At 43.7% G+C, this 13,626-nt stretch overlaps 1 protein-coding gene across 1 annotated transcript in view; it reads left to right on the top strand.

Moving 5' to 3' along the window:
• The window catches only part of Slc17a5 (solute carrier family 17 member 5), a 42,438-nt gene extending 29,139 nt beyond the window's left edge, over positions 1 to 13,299 (top strand). The window contains exons 10-11 of the mRNA XM_021172448.2: positions 10,380 to 10,470; positions 12,935 to 13,299. Coding sequence (XP_021028107.1) covers positions 10,380 to 10,470; positions 12,935 to 13,072 — 229 coding nt within the window. The 3' untranslated portion in view covers positions 13,073 to 13,299. The remainder of the gene's footprint in view (positions 1 to 10,379; positions 10,471 to 12,934) is intronic.
• Positions 13,300 to 13,626: the final 327 nt, after the last annotated feature.

The raw sequence follows: 13,626 nt of genomic DNA, 5'->3' as shown, positions 1-13,626 counted from the left end.
TCATCCTGGAGTTCAGCTAATAGAGCAGTCCCCTATGCATATGAAGTCCTGAGATCAAGCCCCACTGCTGAAGAAGAGAATAATTCTTTTTTTTTCTTTAAAGATTTATTTATTATATGTAAGTACAGTGTAGCTGTCTTCAGACACCCCAGAAGAGGGCATCAAATCTCATTATGGGTGGTTGTGAGCCATCATGTGGTTGCTGGGATTTGAACTCAGAACCTTCGGAAGAACAGTCAGTGCTCTTAACCATTGAGCCATCTCTCCAGCCCCCTAATTTAATCTTCTTAATAAGGGGGTAAGCTCCTTCCAACTAGACGGCCTTAGAGCTCCACATAGGACCATTCCCAGCAGAAACAGATCACAGAACAGCAGCGGAGTGTGGGAGATCACATCTCTAATTTCAACACCTGCCTGTTGGTTTTAGTCACAAAAGATATACATAATGTTGGGAGGATTTACTATATACCAGCAACCTTAAAATAGCTGTAAAATGTAAAGGAAGAGTTCATTGAACTTTACAAACTAGGAGCTGTGTTGAATATACATATCGATAAGGGGTGAACTAAAGGAGTTTAATAGTGAAAGTTAATTGCAAGGAAATTTGGTTGAATTTAGTGATAATTTGAAAGATATAAACATAATTGTAATCATAAACACTTTGCCAGACAGTGGTGATACACACCTTTAATCTCAGGACTGGGAGGCAGAGGCAGGTGGATCTCTTGAGTTTGAGGCCAGCCTGATTTACAGAGTGAGTTCGAGGACAGCCAGGGCTCCACAGTGAAATCGTGTCTGGCGGGGGGGGGGGGGGGGGGGGGGGGGGGGGGGGGGGGGGGGGGGGGGGGGGGGGGGGGGGGGGGGGGGGGACAGAAGGGGTCAGGGGAAACACTTCCAAGCTGAAAGAGTTGAGGCACTAAAAGCTGTTCCATTGGAACAGGAACATAGATGCCAATTTTATTAACAAAGAGCTTCATAGTAACTAGGGCATCCCTGGCTACGTACCTAGTGAGTTCACGGTTGCCTAGGCAATGAGAGAGCCCTGTCTCAAATAATAAAGTGACAAAGAGTAGAGCTATTGATTTTTCCAGTTGTCAATTGCTGTGCTACTTATGTATAAATGCCATTGTCTAGTACTTAATAGCTTAGTAGTCACTTGTACAAACATTTGTTTATCCTGAAAACAGTCTAGTGAGGTAGGTAGGTGTTCTTGACCAGTTTCAAGGCGGAGGAAATGTTAACATTTATGGAGTCATAACCAAGCCTGATAACCTAAACAGATTCAAGGAGATAAACAGTGAGGGTCTGGAGCCATGGCTCAGTGATAGAGAACTTACTGAATATGTGTAATGCTGCCATGGGGGAGGGGGGAGGTTAGCCTCTAGCACTGCAGACAATAAAGTGAAACACAAAGATTAATGCTGCCCCTTAAACCAAAAGAAAAAGAATTAGAAAACATTGCAGCCGGGCAGTGGTGGCGCACGCCTCTGATCACAGCACTTGGGAGGCAGAGACAGGCAGATTTCTGAGTTCGAGGCCAGCCTGGTCTACAAAGTGAGTTCCAGGACAGCCAGAGCTATACAGAGAAACCCTGTCTTGAAAAAACCAAAAAAAAAAAACAAAAAACAAAAAACAAAAAAAACAAAAGAAAGAAAGAAAGAAAGAAAGAAAGAAAGAAAGAAAGAAAGAAAGAAAGAAAGAAGAAAGAAAGAATAAAGAAAACCTTGCAGATGAAACATGTTTTCGATTACGTATCTTGCGGGATCCTAGTGAAAAGTTGGAAGGGTTTTGAGTAGCCCGCCCGTTCAGTATGCTGTGCACACCGGGGGCATCAGCTGAGAGCTGATGAGCAATGTAAAGTCTTGGGCTGCACCACGGACATACTACCAAGAATCCCCACTTGGAGATCCCTGGGTGAGTCTCGCACACATTCAAGTCTGAGGCACTAGTCAAAATCTGTCTTCCCACCCCCTCAGCAAACAGTTCTGAAGTTTATATACTCAGCATTTAGAACCCCACAGGACTCTAGGAAAAGATTCGGTGCCTGCTTCTGAGATTAGTCAAAGACAGGAATGAACTACTTTAAAATTAAGCAGTTGTAGTGTAGTATAATTCTTTTTCAACAAATACTAAATATCCGTTGGTACAAGCCCTAACAGACGCAGCCTACTCAACGGTGGGAGACAAGAAAACCATGCAAGTAAAGCAACCTGGTTTTGTTCCAGGCTGAGTAGAACATGTCCATAGTCCTGGTATTCCACAGGATGACAGGTTGAAGCCAGCCTGGCCTACACAGTGTAGCCTGTTTCATAAAAGCAAAAAAAAAAAACTATGGCTGAGACATTTAAATAACACCAAAGTCTGAAGAAACAGTGCAAAGAAATTAGCCAAGCTAAAGAATCAGTGGATCAGCTGGGTTTGGTGGCACACACCTTTAATCCCAGCACTCAGGGGGCAGAGGCAGGTGGATTTCTGAGTTCACGGTCAGCCTAGTCTACAGAGTGAGTTCCAGGACAGCCAGGGCTACACAGAGAAACCCTGTCTCAAAGGGGAAAGAAAGAAAGGGAGGGAGGGAGGGGAGGAGAGAGAGAAGAGTGTGTCTAGGAGTTGAGAATATAGTTACGTGGTAGAACGTTTTCCTCACCACGAATGAGTCCTAGGGATGTTGGTTCCCAGCACCACAAAACAGGGGAAAGGGCTAGTAGTCTAGACAGAGGAATTTGTAGGAGAGGCAAAAAGAAATTGGTGTCTTGGTATGTCATAACAAAAGAGGTTTAAACAAATCAACTTCATATTCCATCTAGTTCTGGGACACATTGTGAAAAAAAATTTTTGGCTTTTTGTTTTGTCTTGTTTTAAGATAAAAGAAACCTAACCCAAACATGTTAATATGCTCACAAAAGAAAGCCAGTGATATTTTACACACACACACACTATCCCTTAGCCATAAGAGAAGGAAGAAGAAAATAATCATATCCAGTTCTTCTGCACTCCTCTATGAAGGTGCTAAGGATGCTCAGGATCCTTGCAGCAAAGCCACAGCTCATGAGCCTGTGTGCATCCAGAGACCAGAAGAGAGCGCCAGAGCACTGGTCCTCTTCCTGGACCTTTGGAGCCTTGAGCTCAAGTCTTAGCTAGGCTGGAGCCAGCAAACCCCAACAGTCTTGCTTGATCCATTTGCTGTATAGCTGGGCTTATAAGCACTTTCAGGGATGCCTTGCGTGTCTTATCTCACAGGCACTAAGATTCTAATTCTTTTTGGTTTTTCGAAACAGGGTTTCTCTGTATAGCCCTGGCTGTCCTGGAACTCACTTTGTAGACCAGGCTGGCCTCGAACTCAGAAATCCGCCTGCCTCTGCCTCCTGAGTGCTGGGATTAAAGGCGTGCGCCACCACGCCCAGCTTAAGATTCTAATTCTCATCCTCACAACAGCCCAGCTTTTCCCCACTGAGCCATCTCGTTAGTCTTCACAGAACTGATCTTACTATTAGATGAGATATGGAAAGTACTTAAAAACCCCTTTTAGTTTTTCCAATGGACAGTCAATATTACTATTAACATGAAATATGTGTGTGGCATTTTCCAAGCCCTTCCATAAATTGAAATTAAGATTTTTTTTTGTTTAATTTTAAAACAGACTAGCCTCAAACTTGTATCAATCTCCCACCTCAACATCCTCTTGCTGGGATTACAGGTATGCACCACTGTGGGTAAAGCCACGGTTTACCTATGGTTTGTTATGGTGCCTGGAACCTATAGATGTTTCAGTTGTTATATCCACCGGCAACCCACACTCCAGTACCAGAAAATACTGACTGAATCTGTGCAGCGTGTTTTCTCATCTGTAGGCGTCCGTCTTCAATGGCACTTCCTGACCAAGGGGAATATAAATACTTGAATGGGCGTCTTGGTGCTGACATTTAGTATTTCACAGCATCCGTCTGTACTTAGGATCTGTCGGTAGAAAGTCCTGGCAACGTTGCAGCTGGTTCCTCCTCCTGCCAAGGTGCTAATGGTTTAAAAAAAGAGAAGGAGAGAGGTCCTGCCAAGCTTGGTTAATTTAAGCTGTACTCTCTGAGGGGAAGGAGCCAAAAAGATCTTGGCTTGCTTATTATATGGTTTGTATATGGGCTTCAAGTATAAAAATATGGATGTTTGTAGATGGCTGAAACAGGCACCGCAGAATTATTTATTTATTATCACTATTATTATTATTATTGTTATTATTATTACTTAGGGGTCTTTTAAAATGAGAAAACAATTTCAGATCAGTAGCTGACAACCTAGATGCCAGATGTCAAGGGTCCTAGTAGAAGTTGCAGCATCTCACAGTAGGACTGCATGAAAGCCGGAAACATTTCTTTCATTTGGGCCAGGACTTTGCAGGTGTCTGGGTGAACATCAGGAGGATCCGCTTACAAGGCCGTTTTGGAAGCTGCAGTCAGCTGAAACCCTCCACCTTTCTTTAGTCCTTTAACAAGGCATCAATCTAAATCAGGAGCTCTAAAATCCAGACTCTAGATCCGACCCTGTGCTTCGGAGGGACATAGAATTAATTATATTAAATGATACATCATCAGGGTAATCTGTAAAAACTAGAGTTTTAAAAGACACACATAGCACCTCAGTAAAGAGAGAGAATAGTTTATAGAATGAACTGGTTCATACAACAGTTTGTAGTAAGTCAGCAACCTGGTATGTAATCCAAAATGTTACACTTGGTTCCACCTGTACAAAATTCCTGATCTGAAATTGGCAACTTTGGATCACATGTGTAAGAGAGGCACTACCCTTTGTGGAACTAGACTCCCATGGTGGGCATGAGCCAATGGTCCAGGCATGGCTAGCCTGAGATAGCATTGACTCAGGCAAGGTGCCATGCAAAGGCAGTGGACAGAAGAGGGGAAAGTGAAGCCTGAGTTGGCATTGAGAGCGTGCGCTCAGAGTCAGCAAGCTGGAAATCCAGGACGGTTACCTGTCTTGCTAACCCGGATGACAGTGAAGATTCTGTGACAACTGCTGGAGCAGCACAGAGAAGACTTCCCTTCCCAGAAGAGAGGCTGAATGAGTGGTAGGGTGCAGGGAGTGTGGGTGGCAAGATGAATAGTGAAGTAACAGGAACGCTGTAGCAGATGTAAGCACCTAGAGTGAGCACACTGGGGGTCTGAAGGTATGGGTGTGCCATTCTTGGGAGTAAGGCTCGACACACAGGCAGCTCAGCTGTTCTTCCTCTTCTTTAGGTAGTTAGTTAGCATCTGTAATCTAGGCTGGCCCTGAACACAAAATGTCACCAAGAATTGCCCACACTTCTGATCTCCGGTCTCCACCTCCCAAGTGCTAGGATTGCAGGCGGGCACCATCATACTGAGCCATTACAGCCTTTTTGAGATAAATGTTAAACTATCCCTGTAGGCTTCTCACTAGGAAAGGAATAGCCTAGCTACGTACATTAAAGTACATACAGTCTAAAAGGTAGGCCAACCATCTTGAAATGTTTGTAGCAGCTGTAACACACATCTATAATCCCAGGATTTGAGACAGAGAAGCAGAAGAGGCAAAATTTTAAGGGAGAGGCAGGCAGCTGGAAAGGCGGCTCTGCAGAGGATCTGCGTACGAACACAGCTCTGGCTGCTCTTCCCGGGGGTCTGAGTTTGGTTGCCAGCATCCATGTCGGCGGACAGCTCACAACCGCCTGTAATCTAGTTCCAGGGAACCTGACAACCTCTGAACCCACACACACTCACACAAACACATACACTACACAAATAAAAATCTTTAAGGGGCTGGTGAGATGGCTCAGTGGGTAAGAGCACCCGACTGCTCTTCCAAAGGTCCAGAGTTCAAATCCCAGCAACCACATGGTGGCTAACAACCATCCGTAACGAGATCTGGCGCCCTCTCCTGGAGTGTCTGAAGACAGCTACAGTGTACTTACATATAATAAATAAATAAATCTTTTAAAAAAAAAAATCTTTAAAAGGCGAGTTCAAGGTGAGGACTGAAGAAATGGCTCAGCAGTTAAGAACATGTGCTGCTCTTACAGGTGACCCAAGTTGAAGTCCTAATACCCACATCAGGTGACTCACAATTGCCAATGATTCCTTGAAGAGGGTGATCTGATACCCTCTTCTAGTCTCTCTCTCACACACACGTATACATAATTTTAAAATATTTTTTAAAAAATTAAGAGTTTAAGGCCATCTTTAGCTACTTGGTGAGGTTCAAGGCCAGCCTGTGGCTCAGGAAACCCTGTCTCTGAAAGTTTGTAACTGACCCTCTTGCAACATCTATGCCCACTCTTAGGTATGAACTATCTTCTCTGAGTGACTCTTTCTCCTCTCTTGGGCTTAAATCTGTATTAAAACTTTGCCTCAAAGAGAAATTTATGACTGGGTGTACCTGTAATCCCAGAACTCAGGAGGCAGAAACAGGAATAGAGAGTTCCGGGCCAGCCTGATCTGCCTCCGAATTTAATAATGAGAGGGCTAGAGACCTGGTTAAGTGGTTAAGAATGCTTGTTCTGGCCGGGCGTAGTGGTGCACGCCTTTAATCCCAGCACTCGGGAGGCAAAGGTAGGCAGATTTCTGAGTTCGAGGCCAGCCTGGTCTATAGTGTGAGTTCCAGAACAGCCAAGGCTACACAGAGAAACCCTCCCTCGAAAAACCAAAAAAAAAAAAAAAAGAATGCTTGTTCTGGGGGTTGGAGAGGTGGCTCAGTGGTTAAGAGCACTGACTGCTCTTCCAGGTATCCTGAGTCTAATTCCCAGCAACCATATGGTGGCTCACAACCATCTGTAATGGGATCTGATGCCCTCTTCTGGTGCCTGAAAACAACAACAGTGTACTCATATACATAAAATAAATAAATATCTTAAAAAAAAAAAAAAAAAGAATGCTTGTTCTGCAAAGGACCTGGGTTCGGTTCAAAGAAGAGTCTATAGCTACATTCCAGGAGTCTCACAGCTGCCTCTGACCTACAAGGACACGTGGTAGACACGTGGAGGCAAAACATTCATACAAAATAGAACTTTTTAAAAAGAATTTAATAATAGCCTATCCCTGGAACTATTTCCATAAGTCTCCCTCACTTTTCCAGATGCAGAGGTAGCTTCGTGGTTAAGAACACTTATTGCTCTTACATCAAACCCAGATTCAGTTCCCATCACCCACATCAGAAGGCTCACAACCAGCTGGAACTAGTTCCAGGGGAATCAAGACACTCTGTCCCACATCAGACACCTGTATACATGTGGAACATATAAACTCATACAAGCTCATATGCATAAATTAAAAATATATATTTTAAAATAATTACATTTGCTCTGCTCAAAATAATAATAGTAAAAAATGTTTATAGCAGTAAACTGTTTCTTGATGAAGTACTAGATGCATGGTTTCACTTTGAGAAAATTCAGTGACTTATATGTACTGATGGAGTCTATGTTTTTCATATGTATGCTATGTGGTGGTCATCTTTGTCATGGTGGTGCTTGACCTCATTAGCCCATCCTCAGCTTTATGAGGTCCTAGTGATGAAACCCAGTGCTTCCTGCATGCCAGCTAAGCTCTGTATCAACTGAGCTAGATCGACTGGGTCACTTGAAAGGGTTTTTTGGGTTTTTTTAAAGTAGATCTGGTGGAGTAAGAGGTAGAGAACTCAGCAGTTAAGAGCACTGGCTACTCTTCCAGAGCTTGTGAGCTCAATTCCCAGCATCCACATAGCAGCTCGTACTCTGACGCTCTCTTCTGGTCTGCAGGCAAAGAGACTGTATACATAAAACAATAAATCCTTTTAAATCCACATAGCAGCTCGTACTCTGACGCTCTCTTCTGGTCTGCAGGCAAACATGCAGACAAAGAGACTGTATACATAAAACAATAAATCCTTTTAAGAAAAAAATCTGGTGACATGTAAGGGAACAGCCCTGTCCATGAGAACCTGAAGACAATAAAGTCTGCTGTCCGCTGGTCCAGGGACACGTCTCACAATGGTGGAGCTAGCAGGCATCTTTGTCTAAGCCTTTGTTCTTCATAGGATGGAATCCATGAAGGCCTCGTCATGGGAGCCTTCTTCAGTCCTTGTGTTTCTTAAATAAGTTACGGCATATTAAACAACAGAACTCAGTTGGTTTTGGGTTGTTTTGGTTTTATTTTGAGACAGAATCCTGGAATTTGCTATGTAGACCAGGCTAGCCTCGAACTCACAGAGCTCCTCCTGCCTCTGCCTTCCAAGTGTGATTTGTATCAAAGCATTGATAATATATATATATATATTATATATATATCTGATTCCAGGGGAGGGGCTGTGTGAGGGGGAGGACTAGAGGGAGGACTGGGAGGGAGGACTGCAATCAGGATGTAAAGTCAATCAATCAATCAATGGAAATTTTTTTGAAAACAGGAAAAACAACAATAAAAAATATCTGATTCCCTAAGATTTACCCTTAAAATAAATCCGTGCACTTGAGAAACCTTTCCCCAGCTTATTAAGAAAAGTCTTTCTGCCACAAGTACAAAGTAGACCTACCTGTGTACCAGGACAATGTGTGAAGATTTGCATGTCAGCAAATATGTAATTAGTGAAACAAGTGAGTTGTGAAATTGTATATTTAATATGATCTCATGTCTAATTACATGTTTGGCAATATAAGCATACACCAGTAATGAGTATATTTACCAAGGTGCTAATTAGATGATTATCTCTAAGTGAAAGAATTATAGACTTTTACTTTCTTAATTTTTTTTCTTGTCTATATAATTTTCAAATTTTTTAATTTAGAGGACTGTTGAAATCGTTCTGTAGCACTGGGCGGTGATGTTGCATGGCTTTAATCCCAGCACTCAGGAGGCAGAGCAGGCGGGTCTCTGTGAGTTTGAGGCCAGCTTGGTGGTCTATAGAGCAAGTTCCACATAGCCAGTACTACATAGAGAAACCCTGTCTCAAAAAAAAAAAAAAAAAAAGAAAGAAAGAAAGAAAGAAAGAAAGAAAGAAAGAAAAGAAAGAAGGAAGGAAGGAAGGAGAGAGAGAGAAGAAATAATTCTGTGGGTAAATAAGCTGCCATAGCGTGGTGACCTGAATTTGAGCCCTGAAACACACGTGGTGGAAACAGAGAACCAAGTCCCAAAGTTGTCTTCTGACCTCAGCTAGCATGCTGTGGCACTTGCGCGCGCGCGCACGCGCACACACACACACACAAATAAAATATCTATAAATTTAACATTTTTTAAATTGAGCTTTGTCACCAGGAAGTAGCTTTGTTTCGATGCTAAAGACTGAAACACAGAACCTCAAGCACACTGGACAAGGGCTCTGCTACTGAACTACACCCCCAGCCTATAATCTGTTCCTTTCTGGGTTTTGAAGTAGGATGGCAGGCAGCCCAGGCTAACCTCAAACTTGATACATAGCCAAGGCTTGATCCTCCTGATCTTCCTCTCTCTTCACCTCGCTATTGCTGGGGTTAAAGGTGTGCCTCACCGGGCCACACTGCCTGACTGTGGGCCACCCCCCGCCCCAGCACTGCTGCCACACTGCACCCCCCTCCCCTATGCCACACCATGCTCTAACACAAGTGTTTTCACTTTTAAGCTCCTGGTACATCCACGAAACAAAAGTTCTCTAACAAGAGGAATCCCATCTGCAGCCGTTTTACCGTGTGTGCTGTTTTATGGCAGCCGTGTCACCGTGTGTGCTGTTTTATGGCAGCCGTGTCACCGTGTGTGCTGTTTTATGGACCTTTGTGCTCACTTGTTTTTATTTCTAACCCAGTGTAGCAGTGTAGGCAGTCTTTTTTTTTTAATTTCATGTATGAGTATATGTATAGCTGTCTTCAGACACACCAGAAGAGGGCATCAGATCTCATGACAGGTGGTAGTGAGCCACCATTGTTGGGAATTGAACTCAGGCTCTCTGGAAGAGCAGTCAGTGCTGGTAACCGATGAGCCATCTCTGCAGTCCCCGAGTGTAAGCAGTCTTACAAAAGGCTCTGCCACTGACCTGCCTGCCCTAGGCTGAACCAACCCACCTTGCCTCCAAGGCTGATTTCTTTGCTCAGGCGTTGGTGCCCCTGGACTTTATCATAACTACAAACCACAAGCAGACAGTGGTGATGCACACCTTTAATCCCAGCACTAAGGCAGAGGCAGGCAGATCTCTCTGAGTCTGAGGTCAGCCTGGTTTACAGAGTTGAGTTCCAAGACACAAAGAGACTGTGTCTTGGGAAAAAGTAAAGAAAAGGAAAATATAAATGCAAGGTTTTTACTAAAATATAAAATCCTGGTTCCATAAGTCATTTCGTGGAGACAGAATGTCTCAACACAGGGATCTGTCTGTAAAGGAGCTAACTTATGACACAGGTCTCTGTGAAATTCTCTTCCCAGGTATGCTGGCATCCTCTTGGGCATCACAAACACGTTTGCCACTATTCCCGGGATGACGGGACCCATCATTGCTAAAAGTCTGACCCCTGATGTAAGTAAAAATTTGGCTTTGAAACTAAAAATATTTGGAAGTTTCACATCTGTGTCAAATTGAGCTTATTATAATGATAAAATTATGAGTGTTTTTTAATGTTTATATGGATGTTTTGCCTGGATGTTATATCTAAACACAAAATACATACAGTGCCCAAAAAACCCAGAAGAAGGTGTCAGGTTCTGTGGACCTATAGTTACACACAGTTAAGCAACACATGAGTGCTGTTGTCGGCTATTATCTAGGTCCTGGAACCAAACCCGGGCTTGCTGCGCAGGAGCAGTAAATGTTCTTAGCACTGAGCCAACCCTCCTGGCTTTTATGAAATTCTTTGTGACAAAAATAAAGTAAAATAAAGTTTATGTTGAGAGCTGCTGCTTTACTGGGTGGGAATGTGAGTCAGTGAGTGGAAAATGACGTGCCTTAGTGGATGCAGATGCGTCTGGGTTCAGGCTGGAGGAGGTGTGGCTCAGTTGCTACAATAGAACACTTTGCTGGAATCGATGAAGCCCTGGGTTTGATTCCCAGCAGTAAACTGGGCATAATGGAGCAGTTAGGGTATCTCGTATCTCGTAATCTCGGCACAAGAGAAGGAAAAGAAAAAAGTGTACTCTTTCAGAGACCACGCCTTGGGGGTTAGGCAGGATGGTAGAATTCAATGAAAATCTTCAGCCCAGAGCTCAGTACGTTGACCAGGCTGGCTCTAAAAACAGTGCTGGCTCATCAAGATGGTTCAGTGGGTAGAGGCACCAACGCCTGAGTCCAATGCCCAGGACCCACAGGCATGGTGGAAGGCTAAAACTGACCCATGACCTCGGACCTCCACACATATACTGTAGTATACGTGCCCACATACTTGCACGCACACACACTCTCAAACAGAAGTGCAGTATAAAACCTTTAAGAGAACAGTGGGGCTGGAGAGTTAGCTCCAAGGTTAAGAGCACCCAGCGGCTCTTACAGAGGATGAGTTCAGTTCTAACATCTCCAGAGAGATGATGGATGGCTCACAACCATGTGTAACGCTTGTCCTCTCAGGCACCTGAACACACATGGTATACACTCAGACATAGACACAAATTAAAAATGAAAAATAAAATCCTAACTTAAAAAAAAAAAGGCTAAGACTTTTTGACTTTATCAAAAATTTTAAATGTCACCAGGCCATGGTGGCTCGCACCTTTAATCCCAGCACTCAGGAGGCAAAGGCAAGCAGATCTCTGAGTTCAAGCCCAGCCTGGGAGTGAGTTCCAGGACAGCCAGGGCTACAAAGAGAAACCCTGTTAAAAAAAAATAATAATAAATATATCTATTCATCTAAAGACTTAGTTACAAAAAATAATAGGAAAACTAAAAATGTACCTGGGAACATAAAGAACTCCTGAAACAGCTGAAATTAAAGGCATGTGCCACAACCCCTGCTCTTAGAGCCTAAGTGTTTAACAGTCATGATATTTCACCAAACACAGTGTGTATGTGTTGGCAGGAACATGACTCAGTGGCAAAATGCTTGCCTAACACTCACAAGGCTCTGGGTTCAATCTCAGCAGCAAAAAACACAAAGAGTATAAAATACTAATTGCATGAACTGAATCATCAGGTGAGTGAGGTGTCAAGAAACTGGAGCGAGAGTGAATTGAAAGCAGCCAGAGTTATCGTGAACATCTGCAGGACTTACCGTAGGCCAAGTGAAGAGTACTAGCTTAAGCCAGCTAGTAGTGTGTGCCTATAGGCCCAGCAGTCAGGAGATGGGAGAGAGAAGGGAGAGGACAGGAATTGTTAGCTCCAGAGCAAGATCAGGGCTAGCCCAGGACACCTGTCATCAGGGCTAGCCCAGGACACATGGGATCCCTAAAGCAAACAAAGAAGTGAAAAAGCAGGCACAGTGTCACGTGCCTGTAACCCAGCACTTCAGAAGCAAAGACTGGGCTGCGTAGTGAAAGCTGGTCTCAGGGAAAAGAGAGAGGGAAGGGAGGAAGAAAGGAGACGGGAGAGAACTTGGTTCTGTAAAGACAGTTGGGGACAAGTTGTAAGAGAGACATTAGGACAATTCACAAAGCCTAGGGAGACAGCTCAATACATATTCAAGACATTGATTGATATGTGTGGGCAGCTGTTGTCCTGTCATGGAGCAGAACACTGCCCCTCAGCAAAGCTGTTCTCTTTTCCTGCCATGCCCCCCTCACCACTGAGGGCAACAGCCGTTAGCGTTGTCTGAGCTTTTTATAGAAACAGAGTGGTCAGTCTGCTCTGTCTGTCTCTGTCATGTCTACATGAACTGGTTCCCCTCATCGTCAGTCGGTGCTGGACTGAAGAATTGCTCCACAGTCCTCCTGCGGTCGGGTATCAGCTTTGCTCCAGGCACAGACATCAGTGAATATTTCTGTTCTCACAGCCTTCTGACTACAACCTTCTTATACAAACATTTTTTTTTTCCTTTGCCTCTTCCTTCCCTGTCCAGAACACTATTAGGGAATGGCAGACTGTCTTCTGTATCGCTGCTGCTATTAACGTGTTTGGGGCCATTTTCTTCACGCTGTTTGCCAAAGGGGAGGTGCAGAGCTGGGCTCTCAGTGACCACCACGGGCACAGAAACTGAAGACAACAAACAATAATTAATGTGTTTTTATTTATCATGGAAACTGAAAGTGCCTTTGGTATTTGAATGTGCGAGCATTCTATGTGAGAGAAAGTACTTATATTTGTATGGTAATCATGAAATGTTACCAGTTCCAAGATCATATAAAATGAGCTGTTGGGCTGGAGAGATGGCTCAGTGGTTACAAGCACTGACTGCTCTTGTAGAGGTCCTGAGTTCAAATCCCAGCAACCACATGGTGGCTCACAACCATCTGTAATGGGCATCCAGTGCCCTCTTCTGGTGTGTCTGAAGACAGTGACAGTGTACTCACACACATTAAATAAATAAATAAATCTTTAAAAAAAAAAAAAGAAGAAGAAGAGGAAGAAGAGGCTGGTCCTCTTTTAAAAAAATAAATAAATAAAATGAGCTGTTTTTAATTATTACTAGTATATCTGCCAGACCGTATACTGGGTTCGCATATCAGGCTGCAGGAAAGGCAGTGTGATAATAAGGTAAGGGCATAGGAAATGAAGCTGAAATGGACACCACACACACACACACACTGATAA

Source organism: Mus caroli, chromosome 9 (assembly GCF_900094665.2).
Source record: "Mus caroli chromosome 9, CAROLI_EIJ_v1.1, whole genome shotgun sequence".
Lineage (NCBI taxonomy): Eukaryota > Metazoa > Chordata > Mammalia > Rodentia > Muridae > Mus > Mus caroli.
This window is presented reverse-complemented; position numbering and strand designations above follow the sequence as displayed.